At 43.8% G+C, this 19,549-nt stretch overlaps 1 protein-coding gene across 2 annotated transcripts in view; it reads right to left on the reverse strand.

The window, feature by feature from the left end:
* alg14 (ALG14 UDP-N-acetylglucosaminyltransferase subunit) overlaps window positions 1-19,549 on the reverse strand; it is a 111,805-nt gene that overhangs the window by 86,952 nt on the left and 5,304 nt on the right. For both annotated transcript variants that reach the window (XM_078560824.1, XM_078560823.1), the window contains exon 2: window positions 9,854-10,005. In XM_078560824.1, the coding sequence (XP_078416950.1) occupies window positions 9,854-10,005 (152 nt within the window). The remainder of the gene's footprint in view (window positions 1-9,853; window positions 10,006-19,549) is intronic.

The raw sequence follows: 19,549 nt of genomic DNA on the forward strand, positions 1-19,549 counted from the left end.
TTTAACAAGCATTGTCGATATAAAATGGCTGCACCGTAATTATATTCTCCCTCTAACAGACGCACTGCATCACCATCACTCACAAGATGATGAAATTACAGAACAGGATGTTTACATTGACAACAAAAACAAAAATACCTGGAAGAACTCAGCAGGTCTGGACAGCATCTGTCAGATCTTCATCAGATCGTTAACTGTATCCCTTTCTGCAGATGCTGTCAGACCTGCTGAGTTTTTCCAGGTATTTTTGTTTTTGTTCTAGATTTCCAGCATCCGCAGTATCTTGCTTTTATCTTAGTGTTTACATTGACAGTTCACAATACAAATGTGGAATTAAGAATTTATAATGCTAATGTACAAATAAGGACAGAATGTACGAATTGACAGGGACTTTACATCTGCTAGTTCTGACCTATTTATCCCATCTTCTTTGTCTGAAGACTACGGTCTGTTTTCACTCCTTGCGAGTTATGGCTTGGAAGTCAACCTGTAACATATGTACGCGAACGTACTTGGAGAATCTATTTTAGATGTTTAAAAAAGAATCGAACAAAAACAAAAGCCACCAATGGAAGTTAAAGCAACCTGTATACTTAAAACCATTTTAGTAACACACAGCCATGGTTTAATTCATTTTGTCACGCAGGTTTGGCAATAGTTCGAAGAAAACTGTCTGACCTCAATTTTCCAGGAATAATATCATGAACTTCTGACCCTCCTGCATTACCCTGCCAAAAAAAAAATTAGGAACAGTTTGGTTCCATTCGTAAAGTATAAGTTCAGAATAAGAAAAACGCGAAGCTGTTTTGCTTATGTGGCTGAATTAATTGCAAACATCAAGTGGTTTAAAAAAAGAAACCGAGAAACTTCCTCTTTATGCCCTGGCCAAGGAGGTATATTCACATGCGTATAGAGTTTTGAGTTGATATTCCATGAAACACAGAATGTTGAGGCCATGTGTGGTTTTCAGGTGAAGCGAGGTTAAAAGGTGAGGATAATTGGATTCGAACATTCAGGTGCAACAGTCCCCATTTTAATGTTGGACATTCTGTTCTCATTGTTCTCCATCAAAAAGCCCAGTTGGGGGAGGATAGAACAGGAGCCAATTTATTAATTTTTTTAAAAAACACACTTCTGGATTTATTTAGAGTTTCGTTTTAAAGGCATACCCCCTCCTAACTCGAGCACAGTTTTAGTCTGTGTTGATTTAGAGGGGCTCAAGTGATTTTCCCCCCTCCCCAGTCAATGGCCACTACCTGCAAACAATTATAACATAATTAATATATAATTAACACTCATCTCCTGTCCTATGGCTGATAGGGAAAAGGAATAATGACGATCTTAGGCCAGTTTTCTGCTAGACGCTGCTTGAACCAATTCGTGGTTAAAGTTGAGGCCAAGGGACACATCCCGATATATTTTAAGTTCCATTTTCCCCAACCACATGCATCACCTTAGCTGATCTGGCATTCCTTCTTGGTAGCTATAGCACTAGAATGACCACATTGCCTTCATCTTACAGACATTTCTCCTATTGCTGCCCAAATTCGTAGAAGATTTTATGGGCCAAAATGAAAACTAAGCCGATGCCCTTGCGTGGATACGACTCCTTTTTTTTCCGGAAGGGGTAAGGGTTTTGATTATGACATGCTTATTAATTAGACTGGCGTCAAGCAATGTACCTGGATTCAGTTCAGGGTCTCTCCCAGCACTCTTGTGTATACAGCACAAAGACAGCTTCCACAAACTGGCCCTCATCTCTTACAAACAAAAATTTGCTCCCTTATATGGTGGAATGAATGAGATTTAATATTAACCCTTTTCCAAGGTATCTTGCAATGGAGAATGTGGTTTTTTTGCCCCCCCCCGCTATATTTTCGTGGACACATTGAAACACAGTATTCTGGCAGTCCACCAGGCACAGGCTAAATTGAGTTAGTGAAATTTATTTGCAGGAAAACGAATTATAGAGATAAATGAATGCAGCAGCCAACGAACCTTCAGTGTGATATTTGACTCATACAATGCTTAAACTGTTCTCTAAAATAAGCTGAAGGTCTTAGTTCTGCCTATTCAGTTTCAACTAAATCTCTGATGGGTACGTTACGTGACAAAGACTTTCCACAAAGCCTCTTCCTCACATCCTTGACTTGTAAATTGGCATTCAAACGAGAAACTGGAGATGCAGGAAAATTCCACACCTATTATACAGGTCTTCTGGGGCTCCGAGGCAATTTAAAACACACAAGATCAAAGAAACTTTCGTAATAGCCAGGCAATTATGTTATCAATCAATTTGATCATTCGAATAGATAAGAGTGAAAAAAGCAGTTATTGTGGCGCTTCTGTTTGCTTCTGCCACCTGGCCTCTGACATCAAACAACTAACTTGCTCTAATTGTCAGTTTGGATCAGGTATAACTCTAAGGGCTCACACCTTAAAAAGATGTGATGTAATTCACTTGTGAATGAATGCAATTTCTGAAGGACACTGACTGCACAAGCCAGCCCTCATTTAAAAAGGTATATATTACTAGAAACTACTTGCGTGCTCGCTTTGTTACACCCAGCTCCCTGCAACCCCAGGACAATAAAACCTCCCTCAAGAATGCAGGTATTCTGAATTCCAATTTTAAATTCACAATATCCTGGCTGAGGTCATCGGGAAACACAAAGCTCAATAAGGCCAGGGCACCTGGTACACAGAAACATTAAGATAAAAGCAAAATACTGAAGATATTATTTCCTCCGCTAAACTCAGTACTCGGTCACCGTTTTTAAAAATATAAACACAAATACACTGCGCACTTTAGCCAGGTGCAGAGCTGGTTTTGTGCTTCTTTTGGCTGCAAACGCTTTGTCCATAAACTTTCTGCTCCAGATTTCTGTATCTGACTTACTGAGGAAGAAGAAAAAAAAAACTTGCATTTGAACAGAACCTTTCATAATCATGGGGTGCCGCAAAACACTTTGCAGCCAATTAATTACACTTGAAGTGCAGTCATTGCTTTAAAAGGCAGGGAACCGAGGCAGCCAATTGGCACACAGCAAGGCCCAAAGGAGCAACGAGGCAAACAACCAGATAATCCATCACAGTGGCATTGATTAGTGATGACTTGGAAAGCCAATAACACTAACTTAATCTATTTACCTTTGGGTGGGTAGTAAGCATTGCATTTTGGGAAGGTGATCTCTCAAAACGTGTCAATATTTGCAGGTGGTTCCCACATGTAAAGGTTTGAAAACCACCGTATGCTTCTTCTTGAAGACAGTAGCTTTTGGACCCATTTCACAACACTGCTGTAAAATGACCTTGTGTCAATATATATATCTTAAGTTATTTGTTATGCCCACTCCTGGTGGAAAGGCCTCTCACTGCACCACTACGGGCCAAGCTGGCCGAATCTTAAAGGACATGTCTGCCAGACTGGCCCTGTGGCAGGTGGTGAAGGAACCAACAAGAGAAAGAAAACCTACTTGATCTCGTGCTTACCAACCCGCCTGTCGCAAATGCAACTATCCCTGATATTCTCGGTAGGAATAACCGTCACACAGCTGAAGTCCCATCTTCACTGAGCATATCCTCCAACATGTCGTGTGGCACTATCACCGTGCCAAATGGGATAGATTCAGAACAGACCCAGCAGCTCAAACTGGGCATCCATGAGGTGCTGCGGACCATCAAAACTGAAATCAACCACAATCTATAATCTCATGGCCTAGCATATCCCTCACTCTACCATTACCATCAAGCCAGGGTACCAATCCTGGTTCAATGAGGAGTGCAGGAGGGCATGCCAGGAGCAGCACCAGGAATACCCAAAAATGAGGTGCCAATCTGGTGAAGCTACCATATAGGACTATATGCATATTAAACAACGGAAGCAGCATGCGACAGTCAGAGCTAAGTGACCCCACAACCAACAGATCAGATTAAAGCTCTGCAGTCCTGCATGAGGCAGCAGTGAGCATAGTGGTACTGTCACTGGACTAGAAATCCAGAGGCCCAGGTTAATTTTCTGGGAATCCGGATTCAAACCGCACCACGACAGATGGTGGAATTTGAATTTAATAAAAATCTGGAATTAAAATGCTCATGATAAGTATGAAACCATTGTAGATTGTCGTAAAACCCATCTGGTTCACTAACGCCCTTTAGGGAAGGAAATCTGCCATCCTGGCCTACATGTGACTCCAGGCCTACAGCAATGTGGCTGACTCTTAGCTGCCCTCTGAAACGTTCTAGCAAGTCACTCAATTGCATCAAACTGCTACGAAGTCTTTAGAGAAAGAAACCAGATGGATCACTCTGCATCGACTTAGACACCAGAAATAACAATAGCAAACTCAGCCTGTCGACTCTGCAAAGTCCTCCTTGCTAACAAATTGTGCCAAAATTGGGACAGCTGTCCCACAGACTGGTCAAGCAACAGCCATATTAACGGATTTTTAAAAAAAAATTATTCATGGAATGTGGGCTTTGCTGGCCAGGCCAGCATTTATTATCCATCCCTAGTTGCCCTTGAGGAGGTGGTGGTGAGTTGCCTTCTTGAACCGCCGCAGTCCATGTAGTGTAGGTACACCCACAGTGCTGTTAGGGAGGGAGTTCCAGGATTTTAACTCAGCGACAGTGAAGGAACGGCGATATATTTCCATGTCAAGATGGTGAGAGACATGGAGGGGAACTTCCAGGTGGTGGTGTTCCCATCTATCTGCTGCCCTTGTCCTTCTAGATAGTAGTGGTCGTGGGTTTGGAAGGTACTAAGGAGACTTGGTGAATTCCTGCAGTGCATCTTGTAGGTGATACACACTGCTACATACCACTGTGTGTCGGTGGTGGAGGGAGTGAATGTTTGTGGATGTGGTGCCAATCAAGCGGGCTGCTTTGTCTTGGATGATGTCAAGCAGATAATGTCCCAGACACCACTATCACCATCCCTGCGTGTGTCCTGTCCCACCAGCAGGACAGACCCAGCAGAAGTGGCAGCACAGTGGTATATAGTCGGGAGGGAATTGTCCTGGGAGTCCTCAACATAGACTCCGGTCCTCCATGAAGTCTCATGTCATCAGGTCAAACATGGACAAGGAAACCTCCTGCTGATTACCACATACAGCCCTCCCTCAGCTGATGAATCAGTGCTCCTCCATGTTGAACATCACTTGGAGGAAGCGCTAAGGGTGGCAAGGGTGCAGAATGTATTCTGGGCGGTGAACTTCAATGTCCATCACCCAGAGTGGCTTGGTAGCACCACTGCTGACCGAGCTGGCCAAATCCTAAAGGACACAGCTGCTAGACTGGGTCTGTGGCAGGTGGTGAGGGAACCAAGAGGAAAAAACATACTTGACCTCATCTTCACCAACCTGCCTGCCGCAGATGATCTGTCTATGACAAGTATCAATAGGAGGGACCACCGCATAGTCCTTGTGGAGACAAAGTCTCAACTTCACACTGAGGATGCCCTCCATCGTGTTGTGTGGCACTGCCACCATGCTAAATGGGATAGATTTCGAACAGATCTTGCAACTCAAGACTGGGCATCCATGAGGCGCTGTGGGCCATCAGCAGCAGAATTGTACTCAAACACAATCTGTAACTTCATGACCCGGCATATCCCCCACTCTACCATTACCACCAAGTCAGGAGATCAACCTGATTCAATGAAGAGTGCAGGAGGGCATGCCAGGATCAGCACCAGGCATACCTAAAAATGAGATGTCAACCTGGTGAAGCTATAACACAGCACTATTTGCATGCCAAACAGCGTAAGCAGCAAGCGACAGACAGAGCTAAGTGATCCCACAACCAAACAACCAATGGATCAGATCTAAGCTCTACAGTCCTGCCACATCCAGTCGTTTAATTGTCCACCACCATTCACAACTCACTGGAGGAGGAGGCTCCACAAAAATCCCCATCCTCAATGATGGAGGAGCCCAGCACATCACTGCAAAAGGTAAGGCTGAAGCATTCGCAACCATCTTCAGCCAGAAGTGCAAAATCAGGGAGAAAACTATCCGCTGGTTGGAGTCATATCAGCACAAAGGAAGATGGTTGTGGTTGTTGCAGTCAATCACCTTAGTCCCAGGAAGTCATTTCAGGAGCTCCTCAGGGTAGTGTCCTCAGTCCAACCATCTTCAGCTGCTTCATCAATGACCTTCCACCTATCATAAGGTCAGAAGTGGGGATGTTCGCTGATGATTGCACAATGTTCAGCACCATTCACAACTCCTCAGATACTGAAGCAGTGTATGTCCAAATGCAACAAGACCTGGACAATATCCAAATGGCAAGTAACATTCGCACCACATTAGTGCCAGGCAATGACCATCTCCAACAAGGGATAATCTAACCATCGTCTCTTCACATTCAATAGCATTACCATTGCTGAATCCCCCACTATCAACATCCTGGGGGTTACCATTGACCAGGAACTGAATTGGACTAGCCATATAAATACTGAGGCTACAAGAGCGGGTCAGAGGCTAGGAATCCTGCAGCAAGTAACTCACCTCCTTACACCCCAAAGCCTGTCCACCATCTACAAGGCACAAGTCAGGAGTGTGATGGAATACTCTCCACTTGTCAGGATGAATGCAGCTCCAATAACGCTCAAAGCTCAATACCATCCAAGACAAAGCAGGCCCCTTGATTGGCACCCCATCCATCATCATAAGCATTCATTATCTCCACCACCGACGCACAATGGCAGCAATGCGTAGCATCAGCAAGATGCACTGCAGCAGCTCACCAAGCCTTCAACAGCACCTTCTAAACCCATGACCTCCACCAATTAGAAGACATGAGAAGACTACTAGATGCATGGGAACACCACCATTTGGAAGTTCCTCTCCAAGTCACACACAGCCTGACTTAGAACTATATCACTGTTGCTTCACTATCACTGGATCAAAATCCTAACATTCCCTCTGGGTGTACCTACACAATGTGGACTGCAGCGGTTCAAGGTGGCTCACCACCACCTTCTCAAGGGCAATTAGCAATGGCCTTGCCAGCAACGCTCCCATCCCATGAATAAACTCTTAAAAGAGATAGTGATTAGAAATGTTTGTACTTTTTGTGCTTGCAAGGATTGCTAGGTTACGGATAGGCCCCATGCATTTTTTACCTTGTGAACTAGAGACCGACTGTACTCAAAAGAAATCAATGGAGCAAGTGACAGGGAGAATGTAATAATTTAGACACATTTACAATCTCACCTGCCTCAGTGTCTGCTTCAAACATTAAACCACACCATTGTCAGCTCTGCTGCCACCTGGTGGTAGAATAGAACTCAAACTTTCCCTTGCTCTTCACTAAATTATCCTAGAGTATTCAATCTGAAATACATAACAACCTGAAACTGGAAAAACACAACAGATATAACCTTGAACCTCAAACTTTTCATACTAGAAAAGGCAACTGCATTTTCTCAGAAAAACAAGGTACTCCGGATGCTGGGAAGCTGAAAGTAGTACACGAAATATTGGAAAAACACAGTAAGGCCAATAAGCACCTGCAGAGAAAACAGGTCAAATTTACACTTTGGCTGCAGCTCCTGCAACCTCAATTCAGTAATTTTGAACTTCTATATCATCATTTTTTTCAAATCAGTTTTAATTTTATGCCTGATCCGAAGGTTTTCCATCTCTTCCATTTCCCAAGATCTGTACACAGTTTTGCTTCCGCCCATACACTCCCGGTTGTTTGCATATACTAATGTTTCTTTAATGTCGAATGTCCATGGTTTGACTGACCATGATGAGATTACATCACTCCAGCCATGACTCTTCCCCCTGTTACAGGCGATTTCCCCCCTCCTGCATTTCTGGTTTTATGAATAAAGGGGAACTTTAATTCCCCCTGATCAGCGAGAGAAGAGGAGGGATGTTTAATATAGAGCAGCTCCAGTTCCTCTTCTGTTCTTGCCAATTTCCCATTTTAATGCAGCAGACGGAGGCTGCTGCTGGACTCTGCTGGGGGCCTCATTAATAAGTCAGGGTTCCATGGTGTACTTGGCATTTCTACCCGATCTTGAGCAATGTGTCTGCTCATTCAGGTGAAGCTGTTCTTCAGCCAGCGAGGGCCTTTTAAGGCAAAATGTTTCCTTACTGGGACCAATAAGATCACGAGTGCTCCACCAGATCCCACAAGGAAATTCGGAGCCTCTGCCTCCCCAGCCACCCCCCACACTCCCCATCGATCCCCTGTTAATTGTATGTTAATTATAATGTTAAGATACAGGGTGAAGGGCATTGTTTAATTAAGTACTTCGAGCACTTAAGGGACTGTCAATCTGTTTAATTAGTTAATTTGTTTATTAGTCTATTTTATTGGTATGCTCAAAAGAGTATAAAAAGAGAGACAGCTAGAACACTGGATTAGTGGTTAGGAGGCAGACATATGTAATACTGTATTCTGGAAATAAAGGAACAATGAGGAAAAGGGTGTGTGTCTAGTTTCATACCTCACCATGTGGCTTGTGATCCATTTATCATCCTCTGCCACAAAATCTTTGTAATAACTCCTTCTGGAACTCACTTTGCTGCTGGCTTGACTTTTTTCTCTTCTGCTGATGGACACCCTCTGGACCTCCCTACCTTTGTTTTTATTTATTCGTGGGATGTGAGCATCACTGGCGAGGCCAGCATTTATTGCCCATCCCTAATTGCCCTTGTTCTGAGGGCATTTTTAAGAGCCAACCACATGGCTGTGGGTCTGGAGTCACATGTAGGCCAGACCAGGTAAGGACGGCAGATTTCCCTCCCTAAAGGACATTAGTGAACCAGGTGGCTTTTTACAACAATCGACAATGGTTTCATGGTCATCATTAGACTTTTAATTCCAGATGTTTATTGAATTCAAATTCCACCAGATTCAAACCTGGGTCCCTAGAGCGTTACCCCGGGTCTCTGGATTACCAGTCCAGTGACAATATCACTACATCACCACCTTCCCGCCTCATTCACAGTTGGCACAGAAGTTTAGTTCCAGCAAGACATCAAGGAAGATTCCTGTGCCAGCTCCCTGTTGGCACTTTAAAAAATAAAACAATTTCTGACCGCCTTTTACTATCCAAGACATAAAGGCCTTCTCTCTCTCTCTCTCTCCAGATGCTGCCTGACCAGCTGCTCACTGCCACTATTTTCTGTTCCAATGACCCTCCTCAAAAAAAGCCAATTCATCTTTCAGGAGACAACTAACAGATTTCACCCTCACAATTGGAGAACTTAACAGCCATTAACTGAACCAATGACATCAAGTTCTATTAACTGACAGCGCTGCGGGAGCGAGTCTGACATCACTGACACTCCTACTGGTGTTGGTATTCCTATCAATTATAAACTAAACAGACATCTACCACTTTCCAGCCTGGGATCAACCCTGGCTGGTGAATCTTTGGAAGCTCTATGGCTGTGGGGGCCCCTCACAGTCAAGCCTACCTGCCACTGGTGCCCACGCACAGTCATATTTCAGGCAACGCTTGCTGCATTGTAAATAGGAGTAAGAATCTAGCATTGATTCACAGTCTTTGCTAATTTACCTGATCTTGGCTACAATTGGCCTCAGTATTCCCGCTGGATTTTGGGGGTTGGGAGGGGGGTCGGGGGAAGCAGGGTTAAAGGAGAAATCTTCCAGTTGCCACTACTGACTGCAAACTAGGGACCTCTGCTGGACAAGTTCATAGTTACACTTATAAAAAAATATAAACATTTATATGTGCTCTTCAGGCAAAGACATTGGGTTTGGTGGCGATCATAATGACTCTCCTGTTGGCCGACAATACCACAAAAAATGTGAAATAAGACACAATAGTTGCTTAAGGGTGTACTATCCAGACCATGTTAACACTTACCTGAGGTGCAGTATTTCCTTTGGTTCTAGCAGCCTCAAGGATGCGGACTTTCTCTTCACTCATCCTGTCGGTGTTAGCAATGACATAATGCCTGGGAGCATATGAAGCAGACAGGCTATCCATTAGCCTGAGAATTTCTGTTGTGTGTCCCCCTGAGAGAAAGATAGTCAAGCATGAAACACAATGCTGGACCAAACATGAGTTCTGTCATCATAGCCCCTTAAGCACCACAGCAATTCACATTCATTAAGCACCTTTAATGTCATCAAAAACACCCAAAGCACCTCACAAGAGTCCTGTCAGACAAAATCTGACACGAGGTGGTCCATTTAAGGGTCATTTTAAAGGAGGAGGGAGAATGGCAGTAACGTGGCTCAGTTGGTAGCATTCTTGCCTTTGAGTCAGACGGTAGTGGGTTTGAATCCTAATCCAGCCCTTGAGCACTAAAATCCATGCTAACACCCTAGAGCAGTACTAAGGACATGCTCTACCCTCAGAGGTGCTGTCTTTCTGATGACACACGGAACTGAGGCCTTGCCTGCCCTGTCAGGTAGACACAAATGATACCCTGGCACTATTTCAAAGAAGAGCAGGGGAGTTATACCCCACATCCCAGCAAAAATCTATCCCTCAATCAACATCACAAGGACAGAAGCTAGGAAAAAGTGGAGGGGGTGGCTGCAGGATGACATAGATTAGGACCTGAATATTGAAGGGTTTGTGGCATTTAGGAAGGACAGGGAGCTAAGAAAAGGTGGAGGGATGGCTCTGTTAATTAATGATGGTATTAGCACATTAGAGAGGGATGACCTAAGTTCAGGAAACCAGGATGTAGAAACGGTTTGTGTGGAGATGAGGAATAATAATGGCAAGAAGTCACTTGTAGAAGTGGTGTATAGGCTCCCTAACAGTAACCATATGGTAGGACTGATGTAAAGGAAGAAATAATGGGAGCTTGTTTGAAATGTACGGGAATAATCATGGGGGATTTTAATCTACACAGACTGGAAAAATCAGATAGGTAAAGGTAGCCTAGATGAGGAGTTCATAGAATATTTTTGGGATAGTTCCTTAGAACAGCACTTTCTGGAGCCAATCAGAGAGCAGGCTATACTAGACCTGGCATTGTGCAACAAAATAGGATTAATTGATGATCTTATTGTGAAGGCACCCCTAGGTAGCAGTGATCATATGACTGAATTTTACATTTAGTTTGAGGGAGAGAAGTGTGGGGCCAAGACTAGAATTTTAAACTTAAATAAGGGCAATTATGAGGGCATGAAAGCAGAGCTAGCTAAGATAAACTGGCAAATTAGGATAAGGGATAGCTCAATAGTGATGCAGTGGCAGACATTTAAGGGGATATTTCAGAATACACAGAATAGATACACTCCAACCAGAAAGAAAAATTGCAAGGGGAGGACCCACCACCTGTGATTAACTAAAAAAATTAAAGACAGTATCAAACTTGAAGAAAAGGTATATAATTGCGCAAAGATGAGTGGCAGGTCAGAAAATTGTTGTTTTTTTATATTCTGTCCAAAGAATGACTAAAAGATTGATAAGGAGGGAACAATTAGAGTACAAGAGAAAGCTAGCTAGAAATATAAAGACAGATATAGAATCTCTTATGAGGTATTTAAAAAAGAAAAGAAATAACAAAGTGAGCATTGGTCCTGTGGAAAGTGAGTCTGGGAATTAAGAAGGGAAAATAAGGAGATGGCAGATGAACTGAACATATATTTTGCAACAGTCTTCACTATAGAGGACACAAGTAACATCCTGTAAATCAGGGAATGGAAGGGAGGGAGGAACTCAAGAAAATTACAAACATCAGGAAGTGGTCCTGTGCAAATTGTTGGAGCTGCAGACTGACAAGCCCCAGGTCCCGATGGACTTCAACATAAGGTCCTAAAAGAAGTTGATGCGTTTGTTTTAATTTTCCAAAACTTCCTAGATACGGGCAAGGTTCCATTAGATTAGAAAATAGCGAATGTAACTCCTTTATTCAAAAAGGGAGGGAGACAGAAAGCAGGAAACTATAAGCCAGTTAGCCTAACATCTGTCATAGGGAAACGTTAGAAGCTATTATTAAAGACATTATGGCAGAGCACCTTGAAAAATTCAAGGTCATCAGGCAGAGTCAACATGCTTTTGTGAAAGAGAAATCATGTTTAATCAATTTATTGGAGTTCTTTGAAGTAGTAACATATGCTGTGGATAAAGAAGGACCAATGGATGTACTATACTTAGATTTCTAGAAGGCATTTGATAAGATGCCACAAAGGTTATTGCAGAAAATAAAAGCTCATGGTGTAGGGGGCAACATATTGGCAAGGATAGAAGATTAGCTAGCTAACAGGAAACAGAGAGTAGGTATAAATGATAACAACAAAAAACTGCGGATGCTGGAAATCCAAAACAAAAACAGAAATACCTGGAAAAACTCAGCAGGTCTGGCAGCATCTGCGGAGAAGAACAAAGTTGACGTTTCGAGTCCTCATGACCCTTCAACAGAACTAAGTAAAAATAGGAGAGGGGTGAAATATAAGCTGGTTTAAGGGGGGAGGGGGGGTTGGGGAGAAGTGGGGGGTGGTTGTTGGGACAAGCAAGCAGTGATAGGAGGAGATGTCACAGACAGAAGAACAAAGAGGTGTTGAAGGTGGTGATATTATCTAAAAGAATGTGCTAATGAAGAGTGGATAGCAGGACAAGCAAGGTACAGATTGCTCTAGTGGGGGGTGGGGTGAAATAAGACTAAAAGGGCATAAAAGGTATAAAAATAATGGAAATAGGTGGGAAAAGAAAAATCTATATAAATTATTGGAAAAAACAAAAAGGAGGGGGAAGAAACGGAAATGGGGCGGGGATGAAGGAGGGAGTTCAAGATCTAAAATTGTTGAACTCAACATTCAGTCCGGAAGGCTGTAAAGTGCCTAGTTGGAAGATGAGGTGCTGTTCCTCCAGTTTTCAACGCAAACAATGCAAAATGTGTTCAAGGTCAGAATTAGGGAAGCACAGAGATCACGGAGGAATGTAGGGTTTGAGCAAGTTACAGGGATTGGTTAGAGTGAAACCATGGAGCAGATGGAGAGGTTCTGGGGTAGAAGCTCAGCTCAAGATCAAATAGGAAGCAAGTTTGCTAACCATCTCGTTTGGGTTGAAAGAGTTCTCAGGGAGGAATATGGAGTTGATAGCTAGGGAATGGTGTGTGTGTGTTGGGTACCGAAGACAATGGCTCCAGACTTCCCAAAGTTTAATTGGGGAGAATTTCTGCTCAACACTGGATTTCAGACAAGCAGCATGACAAATTAAGAGACAGTGGAGGGGTCAAGAGGATGGTGAGGTATAGCTGGGAGTTGTCAGCATATATTTCGAACATGGCATTAGGTTTCAGGTGATGTCGAGGGGCAGAACCTAGATTATTAACTGTACAGTGCATCTTAAGAAGCATCTAGGAATAGAGTGAATGAGGACATCAAACGCTGTCTAAACTTGAAGAATTACACATCATAGATGATTAATCTAACTAATAACGACTATGAATAAAGATTATGGTTTGATAAGTACAATATTTATCTTGGGGAAGGCCACAATAAGTCCTAGCATTCTTCAACTGTCTAATCACACTAACAAACACTTCACATGTGTTTACAGCAATTAAAAAGCTCATTTGTTTTCATTTAAAATGGAGTCACTGAGATTGTGTGCTAGCTCAGCAGCTCCAAATGATTGGATATCCCTGGCTTAGAGAATCTTCTCTCTGAATAGTATCTTCCAAGGGTCAGCCCCATATCTAAAACATTAATGAATCTACTGTCTAAAAATCAGACTGGGGGAACCAAAATTGAACAGACAAGGCTGGAATGTGCTCTGATGAGACTTAGCTGTTTTATTCAACAGATTTTGAATTGAATGCTAATGTAGCACAAATATTACACGTATACTGTTATGAGGCTATGTCCTTTTTTTGAAGATATGATTTTTCAACTAACTGGAACTTTTGCAATTTGAACTGAGACTGCTTAAAAAATGCAAGGCCACGTTCCAAGTAGAAGGTGAGAGGCCAACAAGTTACCGTCAGGGAACAGTGAAGAGAGAGACATTCCCTATAACCCAGAGACCCATCTAAACATGTTACTGTCTCAGGAAGAGACATTAAAAACACAAAGTACTGGATACTGAAACAATAGCTTACAAAAACTATTGAAAATACACAATGGGCGAAGTACTTCAAGGCAAGGCTGCCAGCCAATGGAGGGAGATTGCAAGTGACACAGGTGGTGTCCAGAAAGTCTTTGGCAGAGGAAGCATGCTCAGGGATAAAAACAAAAAACTGCGGATGCTGGAAATCCAAAACAAAAACAGAAATACCTGGAAAAACTCAGCAGGTTTGGCAGCATCGGCGGAGAAGACATTCGTCAACTTTGTTCTTCTCCACCGATGCTGCCAAACCTGCTGAGTTTTTCCAGGTATTTCTGTTTTTGTGAAGCAAGCTCAGGGCTCTCTCTCTCTCTCTCTCTTGGAATAAGTGTGTTGCCCAGTTCAGTAAGCCAACTCTACCAGTGAACCGAGATCTCATAATAATTGCAACATCTCCTACATCTGACCACATCCAAGAAACCAGCCAACCTAAATCGGCCACAACACTTAAAATCTACGCCCTAATGACAATCAAAGGACACTTAATCGTATATTTTTTTTACCTTTTTTAAAATTGGACTCTAACTCCCCTTATTTCTGATACCTATGCGAGTGTGGGGCCCCAAAGATTGCATGAGGGCTGAATGCTTGACATTGTGTTTTTATTATTTTTCTCACAGCTTAAATAGTTAAATAGATTCTGATTTGGAAAAGGCATATCCTCATGTAAAAAGAAACTTAAACGTTTGTTGTGACCAATTGAGGAGGTTGAATAGAGGGGAACCAGTTCAGCCCTTCTCATCTGGTGGTAACAAAATTAGGGGCTTGTCCAGGAATTGTTCCCATAGATTGACAAAAGAATTGGAGTGAGGGAAGTAAATTGTTCCTTCAAGAGCAATTTAAAAACGGCAAAATGTTTCCTTGGGTCTGTAATACTAAAGTGCTAAAACGCCCACATTCAGTGTTAGTGCTTTCATCGAACCGGATGAGATAACTGGCGAGAAGTTAAAGGCACTGTCCTTGGAAGAATTAAAAGGTGTAGCTAGGCACTTAGAGGTGCCCACAAGATGCACTGCAAGAACTCACCATGGCTCCTTAGACAGCACCTTCCAAACCCACGACCACCACTAATTGCCGTTCCTTCACTGTCGCTGGGTCAAGATCCTGGAGCTCCCTCCCTAACAGCACTGTGGGTGTATCTACACTACATGGACAGTAGCAGTGGAGTAGCAGTATTGTCATTGGACAAGTAATCCATAGAAGGGTAATGCTCTAGGGGTCTGGGTTCATGCCACATGGCAGATGGTGAAATTTGAATTCAATCTTGAATTAAAAGTCTAATAATACCCATGAAACCATTGTCTATTGTCGGAAAAACCCATCTGTTTAACTAATGTCCTTTCGGGAAAAAAAGCTGCCGTCCTGGTCTGGCCTACATGTGACTCCAGACCCACAGCAATGTGGCTGACTCTTAAACGCCCCTCTGAAATGGCCTAGCATTTCTCAGTTCTCAAGGCCAGTTAGGGATGGGCAATAAATGCTGGCCTAGCCAGTGATGCCCCCATCCCATGAATGAAAACTATTAAAAAATAGTTCAAAACAACAGATCACCACTGTAAGGAACATATCATTTTATTTTCTGTTGGATCTGGGATTAAAATTACAATGACTGCAGGTTGAAAGATGTGTCCACTGGAACAGGATGGGACATATATACAATGTTGCAGTCCTGGAACAGAGTGTGCCACGAAAGACAGGATGGTGCCTGAAAGGAATCCTGGACAAGGGAGCTGCCTGACAACAGCACTTTAATTGGCTCCTGACCAGATGACCAGGTTTTGTGGGAGAAGCAGTGCAGCTGAATAGCTCCTAGCCTGAAAGGAACAAGACTCAAAACCTCGCTCTCGTGTGTGTGGAAAATTCCAGTGATTAATAGCTGGCTGGCTTTTTCTCCTCATATCTCTATAACCTGCTCTCTCTGAAAACCCCTGTCAAGAGGCAAAGGGGAAAATCACTGTTAGAGACGTTGAAAGGCAAGAGCTGAACTAAAGACTGAAAGTGCTGGAAGACCACCTCGTGTCATCAACAAGAACTGAAAGGAATTTGGAAGACATCAATCAACCCATCAAATCCTGTACTCCAGAATTGGTGCTATTGAACTGTTTTATCCCACCCTTAAAATCCTTGTTTTTGAGTGTCTTGTGTGTCATGTATGTGTGTGAATCGGGATTTAAGAAGGGGTAGAGTTTAAGTTATAGAATTAGAAGTTAGCAGTTCATATTTCTTTCTTTTGCCACTGGTTAACGACAGTTTGTTCAATAATGAGTTATTTACTTATTATTAAGTTTACAAACCTGGTGCTCGTATTCTGCTAACCTAAATTAAACAGTCAGGTAGAATTAGGGTAATCTGGTGGTTTAGTCAAACGTTTTCACAACTGTCGTGGTTTGGGGAACAGTGGGGCTTGATATTACAGCACACTATCCCCAGTGAGTTGTGAAACCAGCACCTTCTCAAGGGCAATTAGGGATGGGCAATAAATATTGGCCTAGCCAGCGGCGTCCATGAATGAATTAAAAAAAAAGTTCCACCCGAAAGCTAGGAAAAACAGAAATTTTAAAACGGGTGGCAAAACATCTTAGGTGGAAATTGAGGACACTGAAAGAGTTAAATTTGTGGCAGAGAAATAACGATTGCAGCAGTGGAAATTAGAATTGCAATTTGAGGAAAGGGAAAGACAGAGGCAGGAATGGGAAAAAGAGAGAGAGAGAGAGAGAGGGGCAGGCAGGAACAGGAGGAGAGAGAATTCCAGGAAAGGGAAAGAGAATTTAAAATAATACAGCTCAAGCTGAGAAGCGAGGGTCCCACCGTGTTCACTGAAGACACCTCTGGCTCAGTCTTTGGGGCTGAGGTCTTCAGGTTTGCCCATTTACTCCCCAGGTTTTATGGAGAAGAAGTGAATGCCTTCTTTATCTCTTTCGAAAGGACAGCACAGCAGATGAAGTGGTCAGCCTAACACTTGTCCCTGCTGTTGCAGAGTAAGATGACAGGAAAACCTCAAGGTATTTACTCCCTCTCGGAAAGTGCAACAACCTATGGAGGCAGCAAAATGGCTTTATTAAATGGGTACCAGTTAGTGCTAGAGGCGCACCACCAGAAGTTCTGCACTCTCAGGAAACGGCCTGACCAGTCTTACCTGGAATTTAATCGGCTGTAGTGGCTCGCTTTTGACCAATGAGTACAGGCACTTAAAATTGAGGCCACTTATGAAAACCTTCATGAAATAATTCTCCTTGAGGAGTTCATAAACCCCGTACCCTTCCCAATAAGAACTCTCATAGAGGAACAGAGCGTAACAGGGGCCAGACAGGCAGCAACCCTGGCCAATGGTCATGGGTTTGTCCACAAACCTTCATCCAAAAGGAAACCCTTTCTGAGTCACTCCCATCCAACTGAGAAAGATAGAAGGTGGGAGAGCGATAGGAAACTGAATGCCCATGAGAAAGAAGGGACGGCTGGAAACACAGGGCGCCCTCCTCAGGCCAGAAAGGATGGTGCTGAGAAGAGGAGTGAGCCCAAGGAGTTTGTGCGTTTTAACCGCCGCAAAGCACGACACACAAACCCCATGCAGAAAATGGGAGTTGGACAGAGAGCACAGCAGACCAGGCTATTGCTCTGACTGTGGCAGCAAATCCCTGTAGACGCGCTACTGAGAGTGTGGGTGAGCTTTTGTATCAGAAGAGGGGTCACATTTCTCCAGAGTGAGGTGAGTAAGCCCATAGTGATACTGAGAGATACAGGGGTCAGCCAACTCTACTGCTGGGAAAAGGCATGACCTTTCCACCAGAAAGTGCAGTAAGTGTCAAGGTGTTAGTAAAGAGTATTGAAAGAGGGTACATGCCCATCCCCTTATACTGGGTGCACCTGGAGTGCAACCTTGTGTCAGGACCTGTGACTTTGGGAGTCGTCCCCAGTTTGCCCATGGTTGGGGTCAACCTGCTCCTCTGCACTGACCTGGTAGGATCAAAAGCGATAGCATCCCCAGTAATCCCAGAGAAGCCGACTGAGGTCAGGGAGATGGAAGAGCTGCAGGGAAAAGTACCTGGCATTTTCACCTGACTGTGTGGTAATCCAGTCTATGGCCAGATAAACTCCATCAGGGGAGGCTGAAGTGGCACTGCAGACAGATGACTCCTACTGTCTGGTTATCTGAGACCTTTTTCGGGAGGCTAGGGGACCCTAAAGAGGTAATAAATAGGGTTGCAGCTCAGCAAGCCGGCAAGTTAAAAAAGTTACCTCAGACTGAGCAAACTGAAGCTGAGGCAGAGACAGTCCCTGAATGTTACTACATTAAAAATGAGGTGCTGATGAGGAAGTGGAGAACCCCCTCACAGACCTGCAAATGAGGAGTGGACAGTGATCCACCAGGTAGTGGTGCTGCCGAGGTACCATGGGGAATTACTAAAGCTAGCACAAAAACCCCAATGGCTAGGCGTGTTGGCATTAAAAAAACCCAAGCACGCGCCACCCAGCATTTTTACTGGCCACATCTCCACAAGGATGTCGTAAGGTTTCGCAGAACCTGCCACATCTGCAAGGTTGTGGGAAAACCCCAGCCTGCAATGAAACTTGCACTTTTGATTCCTGTGCCGGCTTTTGCCGGCTTCCCAGAGGCCGTTGTACTGAGGACTATATCTGCCAAAATAGTGGAGGGGGAATTAACACAATTCTTTACCCGCTTATGGGCTGCCCACCAAGACCCAGTCGGCTCAAAATTTCATGTCCTAAATAGTCCAGGAAGTCATGGTTAAACTGGGCGTGACCCAGCTGAAGTCTGCAGCGTATCCCCACAGTCACAGGGGGAACTAGAACGGTATCACCAAACCCTAAAAACAATGATCAGGGCACAATGCCACGAGTACCCCCATGACTGATATAAAGGACTAGGTTTCCTTCTGTTCACTACCAGGGACTCACCCAGTGAGTCCATCGGTTTTATTCAGTTTGGATTGGTTTATGAACACTAAGTGAGAGGTCCTCTGAAACTAATCAAGGAGAGATTTTTAGGATAGAAGGAGGAAGTTTCCATGTCAGACTATGTCATCATTTTCCGTGAGCAACTCTTGAGAGCCTGCAATGTGGCTTGAGAACTCTCAAAAATCTCCCAAACTGCTATGAGAAAACAGGCAAATATGCCAGGACCTGAATCTTTCCACCAGGGGACTACATGCTAGTGAAACCCTAAAAGCCTGGTTCAGGGGCCTGCACAGAGTAGCAAAGAAGCTTTGGGACATAAACTATCTAATTGATACCCCAGGCCACAGGGAAAAGCAAAGGTTGCGTCAGGGCAACATGATAAAACAGTGTCATAGCTGAGAAGGGGACTAGCAGGTAATGGTCTGTCCAATAACAACAGACCGAGAGAATGGGAGAAACAGAGAGGATGAACTGATGGGAGCCAGTTCACCCCTTCTCACCTCATAGGGTCAGAGTTTTACAGCATGAAAAGAAACCCTTCGGCCCATCATGTCCGCGCCGGTCACCAAGCCCCTA

The sequence above is a fragment of the Cetorhinus maximus genome, chromosome 17, assembly GCF_964194155.1.
Source record: "Cetorhinus maximus chromosome 17, sCetMax3.hap1.1, whole genome shotgun sequence".
Classification (NCBI taxonomy): domain Eukaryota; kingdom Metazoa; phylum Chordata; class Chondrichthyes; order Lamniformes; family Cetorhinidae; genus Cetorhinus; species Cetorhinus maximus.